Source organism: Bufo gargarizans, chromosome 2 (genome assembly GCF_014858855.1).
Source record: "Bufo gargarizans isolate SCDJY-AF-19 chromosome 2, ASM1485885v1, whole genome shotgun sequence".
NCBI lineage: Eukaryota > Metazoa > Chordata > Amphibia > Anura > Bufonidae > Bufo > Bufo gargarizans.
Genome location: NC_058081.1, coordinates 345,776,167 through 345,792,691, shown reverse-complemented (window position 1 = coordinate 345,792,691; position 16,525 = coordinate 345,776,167). Strand labels below are relative to the sequence as shown.

Below are 16,525 nucleotides of genomic sequence, written 5' to 3'. Positions count from 1 at the left end.
GCTGCTCTGAGTGCTGGGAGACTGCAGCATGTTGTATGTGTAGGACTACATGTCCCCTCTGTATAATGACACTGCTAATACACACAGGATCTTCCCCCTACCTTCTTGTGCAATGCTCTCTCTAGTATGTCAGCTCTAGTGCCCAGCATTGTCTCCTCACTGCTATGCAGCTGAAGGGGTTAAGAATCCTAGCAGAGAGTAGACGGCAGTGAAGGGGGTGTGGCCAGCACAGTGACGTCTCGTTTACAGGCTTATAAACGACCTTTATCAGAGCAGGGAGTGAAGCTGACATCACAGGTCATGTGACCCTCAGTGAAATCTGAGAAACCAACCCCTGGAGATAAAGTGAGCGAATTGGAAAGCTGTTACATTTGCTTAGTTAGGAACATAAAAAGAACAAAAAAATAAATCGGATAACCCCTTTAAGTAAAATAAGACAGATTTTAATTACTTGCATCCTTTTTAAATAAATGTAACAACTCACTCAGAATACAATAATATCATTTATTCATAAACAAAAAACAAAAACATTTAGAAATGTTGGACTGACATAATTTAATAAAAGACACCCAGTAAATGTTATTTATCTGCAAACAAAGCAGACAGTGCAACCTGTGTACTGCTAATGTACTCATTGACTTGTAAAGTCTTGATTAAATATTCCATCTTTCTATAACACTGAACTGGAGCAATTGTCAAAAATCATCATGGATTTCTGTAGAAATTTTCAAAGTAACACCCTGCAGGAGAACCATAAACATAATTATTAACAGCCCAATGAAACATGTAATATTTCGGATGAGAAGCAGAGCTATAGCAAAAGGATATGTTTTTCCAATATAGTTCAGCCCTTCAAGGGGTTTTCTGAGATTTAGACATTGTTGACCTATCCTCATGATAGGTCATCTATATCAGATCAGTGGGGGTCTGTAGTCAATTATGTTTTTCAATACAGTTAGAATACATTCTGCCTTTAATTAGCTTTCCAAGATTTTGATATTGATGACCAATCCTCAGGATAGGATCAATATTAGATCAGCAGGTGCCTGACTCCCAGCTAATGAGCGGTTTGAAATGGCTGTGGTGCTTCATTGGTCACCTGGCCAAAGGGCAGCTCGGTGCTATTCAAATTAATGAGGCTGAGCTGCAATACCAATCACAGCCTCTATCTAATGGACAATGCTGTACTTGATTAGCTGCAAGTAGCTCATGAAGCACAGAGGCACCTTTGAATAGCTCATAAACTGTCAGGGCAATAGACAGAAATATGGGAGGATATGTATGGCGGTAAGTGGTCTGGATGGACACATGCATTTTAGGGCCGAGGAGGGAGTTAAAAGCAGTCATTTTGGGTTATTGGAAAGTCAGAAGATGAGAGAGGTGACATAGGTCTGTCTGGCAAGGTGGAGGGCAGAGTTGTAGGTTTTAAACATAGATTTATAGTGGTAACTGTGTGATGTCAACAAGTTACTGGGTGTCAATAGTGTATAGTTTTCTGTATGTGTAAAAGTTGGAATCTCATAAGAAGAGTGAAAGATCTTTATAGTAAAAGAAAGTACATTGTGGTCAGATAACAGGAAGGATTGATTCGAAAGTTGGAGGCTGTGCATAGGCAGAATAAGACTAGAACAAGGATATTTCTGCCTTTGCTGTCTGTGTGTGGCAGAAGAAGCAAGTTGTGAGAGACCAACAGAAAAAGTTATAAGAAAAAAAGGGAAAGGCTTATGGGGAGATTAGATGGTCTACGGGGATGATAAAATCAACCATATTAAAGGTTGGTAGTTCTCATGATAGAAAAATTAAGAAGTTAAGCAACAAAGTGATCCAGGAACTGGTGGGGTGAGCCTGAGGCACGATAGACAACAGCTATTTGCAGGGAGAATGCGCAGAAGAGTATTATGTTGTGAGCCTCAAAAGAAGGACATGGGAGAATGATCAAAACATGCACTGTGGAGAAATAAGTATGCCTATTCTGCCTGTCATCAGGTCTGGGAGTATGGGAAAAGCGTAGGCCACGATAAGATAGAACAGCGGGGGAAGCAGTGTCAGAATGTTAAAGCCAAGTTTCTACGATGTTCAGCAAGTTGACAGATTTTGAAAGGAAGAAGTCATGGATAGTGGTTAGTTTGTTGCACACCGACAAAGAGTTCCAGAGAGCGCAGTTTAATGACACAGAAGAAGAAGTGCAACGAACATTAATCAGATTTTCATGTTCTCTCTGTGTGGCAGGTGAGAAGCTGAAATAAGCAAAGAAGGTGGACCCAGGTTTGGTGAGATGTCACCTGCAGCTAATAGAAGCAGAATAGAAAGAGACAGAAGATGATTTAATGATTTGTGAGTGTGTTGTTATGCTGCACAATGGAGAAAGATGGGTCATGGTGATGTAAGAAGGTAAAAAGTTTATGTGAACTGTACATGGGTAAGGGAAGGAGGGAGGGACAGATGTGGGTAGATAGAACAAAGGGTGGAAGTTATGGATCAGTTTGAAGGCAAACAGCAGCAACAATGAAAATAGAAGCAGTGAATAAGGTAAGCCAATACTGAAAACTACCAGAGCTATGAAGAACTTTGTGTAGCTCACATATCATCCCTGTCTCCTGCTCCATCTAACTGCTATGATTAACTGCCTGGCACTTAAACATGCCGGAACTTTGATAGCTATAAGATGGCTCATGCCTACCCCAGCAGGATAGTACAAAGCACTGATTACCTAAAATGCCTGGAGAACCCAGTAAAATCTTTACCATGGATATATCTAGTTTTTCAATTGCCCTTTTAAAAAATGAGTCATTTGACTAAGGCTGGCAGCATGTTGAAATGGTATTACTACAACATCTGTGTAATGTCAGTGTTTCCCTTTGAGAAAGCAAAAGCTTGTCACAAACACAAAAAAATCATGGGGAAACTAAAGTTGCAGCAATTGCAGCATTACCGCAAAGCAGTGTCAATGTGAAGCCCTAGCCTTATAGAGCAGGGAAATTAAACAGATCAGATCTACCTCTCTAGCTGCTGTTAGCAGAACATAGGCAGTATTTCTTAAAATTGGAAAAGTATTTTGCTTACAGTGCTTGAACGCCCGCTGTAAGGAGTATCATTTCCTTACTGCTGCTCTGCTCTGTTACCCAAACTCCTACCCAGTTGTACAACAGAATGAAATAAACAAGAGGTTGTTTATTTCCTAATATAATAAGAAAATAAGGTCCACTATAAAGTCACTGTGAATATTTTTCTGCAAAGCAAATGGAAATTATATTCAGAAATTAACAGTAACATGCATGATAATTATTGCCAGAAGGGGCTAGTATAAATGATACTGTATGCCGTCTTTTTTTTTATATGTGCGCAATTTGGAAAATAATTTCAGTATGGAGGGGACCTTGAATTAAACAACTGGTTGATGTAAGGAATGGCTGAACTATCCATCTATAATGCTATCACATAATACAGTACATGTTTAATGCCAATGATATGAATACTGAATCTGCACAATTTACCAGGACACGTGATATATATAGATGGTTCTAAATGATTCTTTACAATCTTTAGGGCTCATGCACACAGCGGTATATAGGCCCATACTGTGTCTCCATGTACTGCCGATTTTATATGGCAGCATATGGAGGGTTTATCTGTTTGATTCTGACAAAAGAAATACATTTTGACATGTTTCATAAGACTTCATACGTACTGCAGAAGGGGGTACATATAGAACCTGGCAGAGCCTGTATGACAGCACCTGGTGTTTGTGTGGCTTTGTACTAAGGAGCAGATGCAAATTTTAACATGTTTGGACTACGTTTATGTCATATAAACAAACACCAATAATACATTATATACACAAAACACCCATGCAACATCATAAAAAGCAATAAAATTGACCACTAATATATTGTTTAATGATCAGGAAAAATGACTGAAGAGTAATTAAACCGCAAAGCTAAACAGCTTCATGTATGATTTATTGAGACCAACCTGAAATTCCTTTATGTAAGTGAGGAAGAAGGTAACAAATCCAAAAGCTACGATCCACTCACAGACTGCACTTGCCTGGTGATATGGCGAGGGCTGCATTCAGAGAGAAGGAATATAACACTTTGTACTTATCAGAGAATAATAATTTACAGATACTTTTAGTTTAAAGAGTTTTTTGAGCTTTTGAGAGAAAATGTTAAATGACATCCCATCCATGCAGAATAATTTGTGGGCATCATAGTGGCTAAAACTTTCACATTGGCCCAGATTTACTAATGTGTCTGCCACTAGAATCTGTCTAAAAAGTGGTGTCAATTGGCTCAATTTAGTGCAACAAGGGTTTCTACACTTTTTTTTCCTGAGGTGTTTGAAAAGGGGTGTGGCTTACCTAAAAGGGGAGGGCTTTGTTAGGAAGGGTCTGTAGCCTACGATGCACCAAAATAGCACCACAATTCTGGTGTAAAATTCTGTCTCAGAGTAAGCCAACCAATAGTACGTATAGAGCCAGTGAAAAGTCTCCACCACATTTATCATCCAGCCTGAGACCCTATGATAAATCTGGTGCCTGTCTAAGCTTACACCATCTATAGCATTAGTAAATCTGGGCCATTGTGTCAGTGCAATATCTGCAACAATTTGGTTGTACAGGTTTTCAGTGTTTTGGTCAACTAAATTGTGTACATATGAGGCAGGGAAAGCTTATGATCTTCATAAGGAGAACGGCAGCTTGAGATACTCTTCTGCACCAATGAAACAAGGGAGGTCATAGTATTGGTACAACTTGGTTGTAGGGTAAGAGCCATATCATAGTGTTTTATAGGCTTTTTGCTTTTGAATGCTTGGTGTGTTTCAGCACCACCTGTATATGTGTAAGTGATCTCCAAAAGGTTGGGAAGCTCTCTAGTAGGTAACATTGGGTGCTCCTGCTTTTTAATACATGATAAACATGGACACAGTTTAAAAGTGAAAAAATAAAATTCACAGGATGTAAGTAAAACGTACAATCTCATACCTCTTCACCTGTTACACAACGGTAAAATTTCATGCCATCATATGAGGCACATATTATCACTGTTAGATGTACATGTTAAGGAATGTGCTGATAGTAGGAAAGTAGTACTTATAAGTATCATATGCAGCAGACACACACATACAGATAGATACTCATGCACTAGAAAAACATAGGGATTTCATTATAAAGTGAATAAATAATATCACAATACTGTATAATAATATGCTAATATAACAGCCAAGGTGCCCGGTAACTTCTCCATCAGAGTGCCTCTTTATTAGTATCATCACAGAGTTTGCTCTAAATTCCTCTTACACATCCTGACGCTTAATAAATTCTGGTGAAGTCAATGTCAATCAAAGCCGATTAGCCTAATCAGTACACATTGGGGAGCTCCCCCTAGTGGCTGTAAAGAGTAAAAAGGGAAGAGAAGGTGTTGACCCAGAAATCAACTCTTTTCATTTGAAACTTCTGCTTTATCTACACCAGATGACTGTGCTGTGTCTGATATAAAAACTACACAATGAACTATAGTACATGGTCTAGATCGTGGTCAGCACAAGGACTATATCAATTTGGCACACCAATAGTACCATAATATAGCATTGTATATTGCAAAGCAATCAGTGATAAATAGAGAGAGCACATATGTAAAAAAACATAGCATACCGTTATAGCAAAACTGATATGACTAATGCGGTCTCCTCACAGCATACCAAGCACAGCACCAACCACTTGATAGTGGCAGTGCTTGGTATCGCAGCCCAGGCCCATTCACTTGACTGGACCTGAGCTACACTTAGGCCACGTGACAGATACCTGTGATATCTCTGACCTAGGAAGAGGGCACTGTGCTCACAGGAGTGCTGTGGCCTATTCAAACAGCTGATCAGTGAGGATGCTGGGAGTTAAAGTTATTCATGACTTATCATGAGGATAAGCCATCAATATTAAATTCCTGAAAAAAAACTTAAAAGGGGTTGTCTCACGTCAGCTAGTGGCATTTATTATGAAGAGAAAGTTAATACAAGCCACATACTAATGTACTGTGATTGTCCATATTGCCTCCTTTGCTGGCTGGAATAATTTTTCCATCGCATTATACACTGCTTGTATACAGGGTCACGACCACCACTGCAGCACAGATACAAAATGGATGGGACGGGAGCTGGTTTGCATGCATGCCTATGCGCACTCCCACAGTCCCAGCAACCAGAGAGTTTAGTGCTTTTTCCTATACTGTGCAAGCGTGACCACCACTGATGGATTGCAGGGTGGTCATAACCATGGAAATGAGCAGTGTATAATGTAATGGAAAAATTAATGAAGCCAGCAAAGGAGGCAATATGGATAACAATACATTAGTAAGTGCCTTGTATTAACTTTCTCTACATGATAAATGCTATGTGCTGAAGTGAGGTAACCCCTTTAAATCTGAAAAGAAAGAAGTAAATGTAAGATAAATACCATATTTTTCGCTTTATAAAACACACTTTTTCCCACAAAAGTGCAGGAAAAATGGCAGTGCGTCTTATAAGGCAAATAGAGTAATCTTACCGGCAGCAACAGATCCCCCCATAACAGTGTGTCATCTACAGATCCCTCCATAACAGTCCGTCATCCACGGATCCCCCCATAACAGTGTGTCATCCCCAGATCCCCCATAACAGTGTATCATCCACAGATCCCCCATAACAGTGCCTCATCCACAGACCCCCACAACAGTGCGTCATCCACAGATCCCCCGATAACAGTGTGTCATCCACAGATCCCCCATAACAGTGTGTCATCCACAGATCCCCCCATAACAGTGCCTCCTCCACAGATCCACCCATAACAGTGTCTTATCCACAGACCCCCCATAACAGTGCCTCATCCACAGACCCCCCACAACAGTGTGTCATCCACAGATCCCTCCATAGCAGTGTGTTATCCACAGATCCCCCATAATAGTGTGTCATCCAGAGATTCCCCATAACAGTGCATCATCTGCAGATTCCCCCCATAGCAGTGTTTCAGCAGATTGTTAAAGGATACTAGGAAATAAAGCAATAAATGATATCACAGAAATAGTCATTCGTATATAGCATACTCCCTTTTTACTCCATGGCGGGCAGGCTTTGAAGGTGATAATGGATTGAAGACATATATATGCAACTCCACAGGTGAAGGTGAGGAGGGCTCCCACATCATGCACTGTTGTAACAGATGTCTCCTGCAAGATAACATACAGATTATGGAAGTGTTTTTGCAGGGTTAAATCCAAAGATTCACTGATAAGCCCAAATTCTGATGCAGTAAAAAAGAAGCAGACACAATAGGGGGTTCAGCATCAGACACCCCCACTTCATCACTTCCTGCTGTGGCTTAGAACTTTTGAGGTTATTCCACAAACAACCCTCCAGACAATATCTGTCATACAACTCATGATCAGGGTTGCCAACCTCACCAGTTATTTGTGCACAATTGAAGCAAAAATCATGGAAGGACAAAAAAAAATTTCTTATAAATATTCACTTTACTTCCATAAACAAAATACAGCAGTTTTTGGACACACCTTCTCATTCAAAGAGTTTTCTTTATTTTCATGACTATGAAAATTCTAGATTCACACTGAAGGTATCAAAACTATGAATTAACACATGTGGTATTATATACATAACAAAAAAGTGTGAAACAACTGAAAATATGTCATATTCTAGGTTCTTCAAAGTAGCCACCTTTTACTTTGATTACTGCTTTGAACACTCTGGGCATTCTCTTGATGAGCTTCAAGAGCTAGTCACCTGAAATGGTTTTCACTTCACAGGTGTGCCCTGTCAGGTTTAATAAGTGGGATTTCTTGCCTTATAAATGGGGTTGGGACCATCAGTTGCGTTGTGGAGAAGTCAGGTGGATACACAGCTGATAGTCCTACTGAATAGACTGTTAGAATTTGTATTATGGCAAGAAAAAAGCAGCTAAGTAAAGAAAAACGAGTGGCCGGTCGCCACAAATCTACATTATGAACTCATAATAGCGAGAGACTTCCCGGGATTCCCGGCACTGTGGCCTGCTATGAGAGTGACTGATGCCCATAAGACAGGGGTAACCCTAGCAGAGGGGCCCGGCTCAGGGGAGAGACCAGAACCCTGGGAACCTGAGACCGAAGGGGTGGAAGAGGGGGAGACAACCCTGCTAAGTCTGATGGTGGAAGATGTGGAGGACTTGCCGGCAGATCCTGAATTGGCAGAACTCAGTGTCTCTGGGGATAATTTTGGTACCGCCCAACGTCGGAACCCAACCCTATCCGGCACCTGCGAAAATGTGTTAATAGTAGATGGTGAACCACAACAACTTGGGGCAGAGTCAGTGTTTCCCTGTTTTCTGGTTCATCAGGATATGTTGTATCGAGTAACCCAACTACGGGGTGAACCTATTGAACACTTGGTGGTCCCCAAGGCATATCGCAAGCTTGTGCTAGATCTAGCCCCCAACACGTTCTCGGGGGTCACCTGGGGCTGCAGAAAACTCAGGATCATATTCTACATCGGTTTTACTGGCCCAGCATATTCAAAGTGGAAGAGTTTTCTAAGTCTTGCCTGACCTGCCAGATAACTAGCCCCCAGCCACATTTCCGTAAGTCCTCTAGTACCTCTCCCGATTATCGAAGTACCGTCTGACCGAATAGCTATGGATCTCATAGGCCCAGTACCAAAGTCTGTCAGAGGGCATCAGCACACCTTAGTTATTCTAGACTACGCCACTTGGTACCCGGAGGCAGTGCCACTGCAGCATACCCCGGCCAAACTCATAGCTAAGGAATTAATGGAGATGTTTTCCCGAGTAGGACTACCTAAAGAGGTTCTGACTGACCAAGGGACCCCTTTTATGTCCAAGGTGATGAGGGAACGCTGTAAGTTTCTGCACATAAAACAGCTACAGACATCCGTTTACTATCCGCAAATGGACGGTCTGGTAGAAAGGTTTAAACAAACATTAAAAAATATGTTGAAAAGGGTGGTGGCTAAAGATTGGAAGGACTGGAACCTCCTTCTACCCTATCACATGTTTGCAGTGCAAGAGGTACCCCAGGCCTCTACTGGGTTCTCGCCCTTCGAACTGCTATATGGCAGACACCCTCACGGTCTCTTGGATGTGGCCAAAGAGGCGTGGGAACAACAACACACTCCAAATAAAAGTGTAATTGAGTACTTTATCCAGATGCAAGATCAGATAGAGACAGTGTTGCCTCTTGTTAGGGAGCATATGGAGGCAGCTCAGCGAGCCCAGAGTCGGCTATATATTTATATTCAGCAGGCTCGGGTCCAGATCTTTAACCCGGGTGATTGGGTTTTGGTTCTGGTGCAGACCGTGGACAGTAAGTTCCTGGCTAGGTGGCAGGGGCCCTAGAAGGTACTCAAGAAAACTGGAGATGTAAACTACAAGGTACACCAGCCAGGGCAGCGAAAGCCAGAGCAGGTTTACCATGTGAATTTAATCAAACGGTGGAAAGATAGGGAAACCTATACAGAAGACAGCCCGCGGCCAGGTTTTCTATGAGAAGAGGTACCAGCCCCTCTGCCTGATGCAATAGAGGTAGGTGGCTATTACATGAGGTTTGTTCCCCACTTTGCCACTCTAGCCGTGCCCTTGACAGGACTCTTGAAGGGACACAAGTCAATAATGGTTCCCTGGGATGATTGGGCGGAGGAGGCTTTCTCCGCTTTGAAGTCAGCCCTGTGCGGGTCCCCTAATTTTGGTGACAACCGACTTCAAAAGGGAGTTTATAGTACAGACCGATGCCTCTGAAGTAGGCCTCGGTGCTGTACTATCTCCGGAAGTCAACGGGGAGGAGCATCCCATTGTCTTCCTCAGCCGTAAGCTCACCCCAGCCGAGACCCGGTATAGTATAGTGGTCTGTAGTGGCTATCAAGTGGGCACTCGAGTCTCTCCACTATGTTTTTTCTTTCTAAGGACAGTAATGCCCGGCTCACCCGTTGGTTTCTCTCACTACAAAACCTTATGTTTTCGGTGGAACACAGGGCAGGCTGGTTACAGGGAAATGCGGATGCCCTGTCCTTAGAACAATGTCTGTCGTGTGTTCACCCCCTCAGAATTGCATGTGAGTATGTGACACAGTGAGAGTTTTTTTGTGGGAAAAAAGGTATTTTCCTCCCAGAATGTGCTGCTGGGCTGATTTACAGCCAGTTGAGGTCAAATATCGAAACAGATTTTAAGCGCCGGTCTGGGTTTTGGCAGCACCTGGCTGTCCTTAAATAGGCAGCTGGGATCAGAAGCGAGGTCTCTGTGTTGGGATCTGGGAGCTTTGTGTCTGGATAAAGGATTGCTACCTGTTTGGCATGAAAACAGTTTGGCGCTGCTATGCTCAAGGACTCTTTGAGGCAGAATTGCTGCATGGTGTGAATTACCACCAACACCGCAAGGTAACTTTTTGTTTGATTATGACTGCTTATTTGTCACTTGCCCAAAGTGTGAATAAAACACTGAACTGTTTGATCCAAAGAACTAGTTGTTGCCTCTATACTGCGTCCGCTAATACTGTCTACCAGAGTGAAACCCCACAATATATGTACAGATACTAGCTGAAGGACCCGGCTTTGCACGGGTATATTAAATTTAATGTTTGTGTGTGTCGTTAAAAGATATCAACAGTATGCACTATAACAGTGATATTTACAGTACCCCACCCCCTTAACAGTGACCTCCACAGCCCCCCACGCCTTAACACTGACCCCCCACAGTGCAGCGTCCCCTTAAAATAGGATCTCCACAGCAGCCCACACCCTTAACTTTGACCTTCACAGCAGCCTGCCCCTTTAGCACTGAGTTCCACAGCAACCCACCCCCTTGACAGTGACCTCCACAGGGGTCCGTCCCCTTAATAGTGACCTCTACAGCAACCGCCCCTTAACACTGACCATAGGTTACAGTCCCGTTTACTATGACCTCCACCATTCCCGGCCCCCTTAACAGAGACCTTCACAGCGGCTGCCCCTTTAACTGGGACTGACACAGTACCCCGCTCCCTTAATAGTGACTGCCACAGTACCACGCTTCCTTAACAGTGACATCACAGTACCTCACAGTCCCCTTCTCCCTTAACACAGTGCCTGTGACTTTAACATTGACCTCCACAGCGGCCTACCCCCTTAACAGTAACATCCACAGTGCCCTCCCGTTTAACAGTGAACTCCACAGCAGTCGCCCCTTTATTAGTGACCTCCATAGTACCCCGTCTCCTTAACACTGATTTACACAATAACCTGACCCCTTAGCAGTTACCTCTACAGCACCCCGCCCTTAACACTGACCTCCATAGGGGACGGTCCACTTAACTGTCACCTCGACCATTCCCTGCCTCCATAACAGAGACCTCCACACCGCCTGCCCCTTTAAGTGACCTCCAGAGCATCCTTATCCCTTAACAGTGACCTCTACAGCGGCCGCCCCTTTATTAGTGACCTCCACAGTATCCCATCTTCTTAACAGTGATTTCCAGAACACCCCACCCCTTAACAATGGCCTCTACAGCAATCTGCACCTTAACACTGACCTCCATAGTGGACCTCCACAGCAGCCTGCCGCTAGGGTGGCTAGAGTTCCGGTTTTAGGCCGGACAGTCCAGCTTTCAGACTCCCTGTCCTCTGTCCAGCGCAGGGCCTGGACAGACACAGGGATGTCCTTTTGAACAGCCCACTTTCAGACAGCAGCACTGTGCTGTCTGACCGTGAGCTGCAGGGAGAAAGTCACCCTCCCTCCCACCCCTGCAGCTGACAGAAGCAGGGCCGTCTTTGCCGCAGGGCAAAAGGGGCAGCTGCCCCGGGCCCAGTTGCTCCTGGGGGCCCAAGGGAGCTCCGTTTCCCGACTCCCGACTCCCATCCATTCACAAATTTTATGCAGCAGGCAGCACCGCAGCAGTCTTCAGAACAACTTACAACTGCGCTGCTTAGTTGGCAAGCACGTCGGCAGCCTGCCGTCACACACCCCCTTTTACCACGTGACGGCGGGGCACCGTCGTGCTTGCCAACTAAGCAGCGCAGTTGTAAGTTGATCTGAAGACTGCTGCGCTGCTGCATAAAATTAGTGAAGTAATGGGATTCTCGAGTCGGGAGTCGGAAACGGAGCTCCCTTGGGCCCCCAGGAGCTGCCAGCAGCAGGGATTAAGTATTAGCCTCCGGTCCGGAGCTAAAGGGATTGGGTGGCGAGTCACGGCCTCATGTGACCAGACCACCAGTGACTCACTCACCTTACCTTACACAGCCAGACCAGACCTGCCACTGCCGCGCCAGGAGGGGAGGACTCGGTAGGTAAAGAAAAAAGCTTTATTTTATATTAGAAATTTAGAACGGTCAGGACTCTTGGTCTATCTGCAGATATCTGATTGGAGCTGACTTAGTGACCTCTTTTTTACTCTTTTGCACATAAACGGTTAAACTATATTCCTTAGTAAAAATGACCAGTCCACACCACACCATGAGGGCCCCCCTGAGCAAAGATTAGTAAATCTGGTGGTGGCCCCAGGCCGCAGTTCAGCAGACAGACAGAGAATCCCTTATGTCTCTTGTCTCTCTAATAATCCACCAGTAATTTATATAACCCCATTAGTGGGGGATTATTATAGAGACAGGAGACATAAGGGGTTGGGTTCTCTCTGTCTGCTGAACTGTGGCCTGGCCTGGGGCCACCACCGGCCATATTTACTAATCTTTGCTCAGGGGGGCCCTCATGGTGTGGTGTGGACTGGTCATTTTTACTAAGGAATATAGTTTAACCATTTATGTGCAAAAGAGAAAATAAGAAGTCACTAAGTCAGCTCCAATCAGATATCTGCACATAGACCAAGAGTCTTGGTCTATGTGCAGATATCTGATTGGATCTGACTTCTTATTTTCTCTTTTGCACATAAAAGGTTAAACTATATTCCTTAGTAAAAATGACCAGTCCACACCACACCATGAGGGCCCCCCTGAGCAAAGGGTGACACCAGCCATAGCAACGTCACTGCCTCTATCTGTAAGTCGCTGGAGTGCACGGCAGGCTCACCTTTCTGAAGGAAGTGGAACTGTGAACTGTCTGAACACTGAATGGCTGTACAGTCAGTAGTGGCATGTGACACATGTGGCAATAATGATGTGTCTGCTGGCCTGCAGCCTGGTAAAGACCTGTGTCATGTCATGTGTGATGTGCATCCCAATTATGCCATACATACGTGTACAGATACTGGTCCTGTACTCCTGTGAGGCTGCAAGGCAGGGGTGTGGTGTGGACCACTCCTGAGACTGCATGTGCTTAGGCCTCATGCACACGTCCGTTGTTTGGGTCCGCATCCGAGCCGAGACTGTGTGTTGTGGTGGAGGGCATGATTGCATGCTAGGGTGTGTGAAGGCGGGATCCAGGGGGCCCAAGTAAATTCTTGCCCAGGGTCCAATCAATATTAAAGACGACCCTGGACAGAAGTAGATTTTTACCTTCATTTTTTTGAATCCCCGTTGGCTGCGGAGTGGGAGGGTGCATGGCCTAACCAGGTCGGGGCGTGGCTTAGTGGGACTTGGGGGTGGTATTTTTAAGTCCATCTTATGAGGGTGGACTGAATGGCCACCCTACCTGCCCCCTGAACTGTGACCTCCACAGCACTCCGTGCCCTTAACAGTTCTCATCCACAACTCCCTGCCCCTTTAACCCCTTCAGTAACGAGCCACTTTTCACCTCAAATCCCTGGCCGATTTTTGCAAATCTGACATGTGTAACTTTATGTGGTAATAACTTTGTAACACTTATCCAAGCCATTCTGAGACTGTTTTCTCGTGGCACATTGTTCTTAATGATAGTGGTAAATTTAAGTCGATATATTTCACCTTTATTTATAAAATAATCAAAAATTTAACAAAAATTGGGAAAAATTCACAATTTTCTACATTTCAATTTTTCTACTTTTCAAACAGATTATTCCTCATAAAATACTTATCAATCAACATTCCTCATATGTCTGCTTTATGTTGGCATCATTTTGTAAATGTAATTTAATTTTTTAGGAAGTTAGAAGGCTTAGAAGTTTAGAAGCCATTTTTCAAATTTTCAACAAAATTTCCAAAACCATATTTTTAAGCACCAATTCAGTTATAAAGTGATTTTGAGGGGCTTAGAGCCATAAATGACCCAATTTTATAAACTACACTCCTCATTTTTTTTAAACTGATGTTACAAACTTTGTTAACCCTTGAGGTGTTCCACAAGAATTAAAGGAAAATGGAGGTGAAATTTCAAAATGTCACTTTTTTGGTAGATTTTTTGTTAATCATTTTTTTATTGCAACACAGCAAGGGTTAACAGCAAAATAAGCCTCAATATATATTACTCTGATTCTGAAGTTTACAGATATACTCAATATGTGCTGGTAAACTGCCCTATGGGCACGTGGTAGTAGTCAGCAGGAAAGGAGCGCCATATTAATTTTGAAGGCAGATTTTGCTAGAATGGTTTTTAGGCACCATTTTGTATTTGAAGAGACCCTGACGTACCCTTACAGTGGAAACCCTCAAAAGGTGACCCCATTTTGGAAACCACACCCCTTAAAGAATATATTAAGGGGGTACTGAGCACTTTGACCCCCTAAGGATTTTACAGAGTTTGGAAACACTTGGCTGTGAAAATGAAAAGTTTCATTTCTTCCAAGAAAAAGTTGCTTTAGCCCCAAATTTTTCATTTTCACAAGGAGTAACAGGAGAAAAGGTACCCCATAATTTGTTACCCATTTTCTCCTAAATACGGCAACACCCCATATGTGGTGGTAAACTGATGTGGGGGTTCATGGCAGGACTAAGAATGGAATGAGCACCATATGGCTTTTGCAGTGCAGATTTTGATGGATTGGTTTACGGGTGTCATTGGTTTTTATCTTTTAAGTGATTGTCTTATGTGGGGGTTCATTTTTTGCGGGATGAGACAATGTTTCCATTGGTACCATTTTGGGTTACATAAGACTTTTTGATAGCTTGGTATTACACTTTTTGTGAGGCAAGGTGAAAAAAATGGCTGATTTGGCATAGTTTTTTTTTTTTTTTTTTTTTTTACAGCATTCACCTGAGAGGGCATATAATGTGAAATTTTTATAGAGCAGGTCGTTACAGATGCGGCGATACCTAATATGTCTATCATTTTTATTTTTGTTAAGTTTTACACAATGAAAGCCTTTTTGAACAGAATAAAATATTGTTTTTGTGTAGCCATTTTCTGAGAGCCATAGTTTTATTACATTTTGGCCGATTGCCTTAGATAGATTTCATTTTTTGCGAGATGAGATGATGATTTGATTGGTACCATTTTGGGGTACATAAGACTTTTTGATTGCTTGTATTACACTTTTAGTGAGGCAAGATGAAAAAAAAAATGGCTGTTTTGGCATAGTTTAAAAAAAATTTTTGACAGCATCCACCTGAGAGGGCATATAATGTAATGCTTTTTTTTTCCCTTGAAAGGTTACTTTTATTTTTTTACTTTATTTTCACTATTTTTTTGTCCCACTCTGGGACTTCAACTTTTGGGGGTCTAATCCCCTTTACAATGCATTACAATACTTCTGTATTGTAATGCATTGGCTGTTAGTGTGCTACTCACTGAAATACACTTAAAGCTTCCTAACTGTGAGATCCAGGGGTCTGGATCTCACAGGCTCACACGGAAGGCAGCCACGATGCCTAAGTAAGGAAGGCATCAGGCTGCCTTCCCTGCCATCAGGTCCCCGTCACAGCAGCGCAGGGACCCGATGGATACCCCGCACCAGGCAGGATAACATACATGCCACGGTCAGCGTTTTCACCGATGCCGGCGCATACAGCAGGGGTCCCGCTATCAGTATAACCTTGTAGCTGGCCGTAACACATTGTAACTAGGGATGAGCAAATTTCATATTTTGAAATTCGAGTTTGGGTTTGGGTTGTGGTATAATCTGAATTGCGTTATATATAATCTCGAATTTCACTCATCCCCATTCCCCAATTGTAACAGTAACAGTTATTATCTTCTTCGTTAGTGTACCAGGAGGCCATAGATTAGCATAAAGTACCCAGAATATCATAATAATAGATGAGTCTGTGCCCAATTGTATAATTATGCATATTATTGGCCATAGGCAGATAATGCATGACCTTAATATACAAATGAAGAGATGTCAACGTCAAATGAATAGATAGAACTAAATGATGTTTAAATATGTAAAAAGTATATATATATATATATACAGACGTGGACAAAATTGTTGGTACCCTTTGGTCAATGAAAGAAAAAGTCACAATGGTCACAGAAATAACTTTAATCTGACAAAAGTAATAATAAATTAAAATTCTATAAATGTTAACCAATGAAAGTCAGACATTGTTTTTCAACCATGCTTCAACAGAATTATGTAAAAAAATAAACTCATGAAACAGGCATGGACAAAAATGATGGTACCCCTAACTTAATATTTTGTTGCGCAACCTTTTGAGGCAATCACTGCAATCAAACGCTTCCTGTAACTGTCAATGAGACATCTGCACCTCT

The 16,525-nt window shown here is 42.8% G+C and overlaps 1 protein-coding gene across 1 annotated transcript in view; it reads right to left on the bottom strand.

The window, feature by feature from the left end:
• Nucleotides 1-490: 490 nt before the first annotated feature.
• The window catches only part of DRAM1 (DNA damage regulated autophagy modulator 1), a 66,130-nt gene continuing 50,095 nt past the window's right edge, over nucleotides 491-16,525 (bottom strand). The window contains exons 4-7 of the mRNA XM_044280695.1: nucleotides 7,022-7,199; nucleotides 4,985-5,043; nucleotides 3,973-4,065; nucleotides 491-740 (exon numbers count right to left, since the gene is read on the bottom strand). Of these exons, the coding sequence (XP_044136630.1) occupies nucleotides 696-740; nucleotides 3,973-4,065; nucleotides 4,985-5,043; nucleotides 7,022-7,199 (375 nt within the window). The 3' untranslated portion in view covers nucleotides 491-695. The remainder of the gene's footprint in view (nucleotides 741-3,972; nucleotides 4,066-4,984; nucleotides 5,044-7,021; nucleotides 7,200-16,525) is intronic.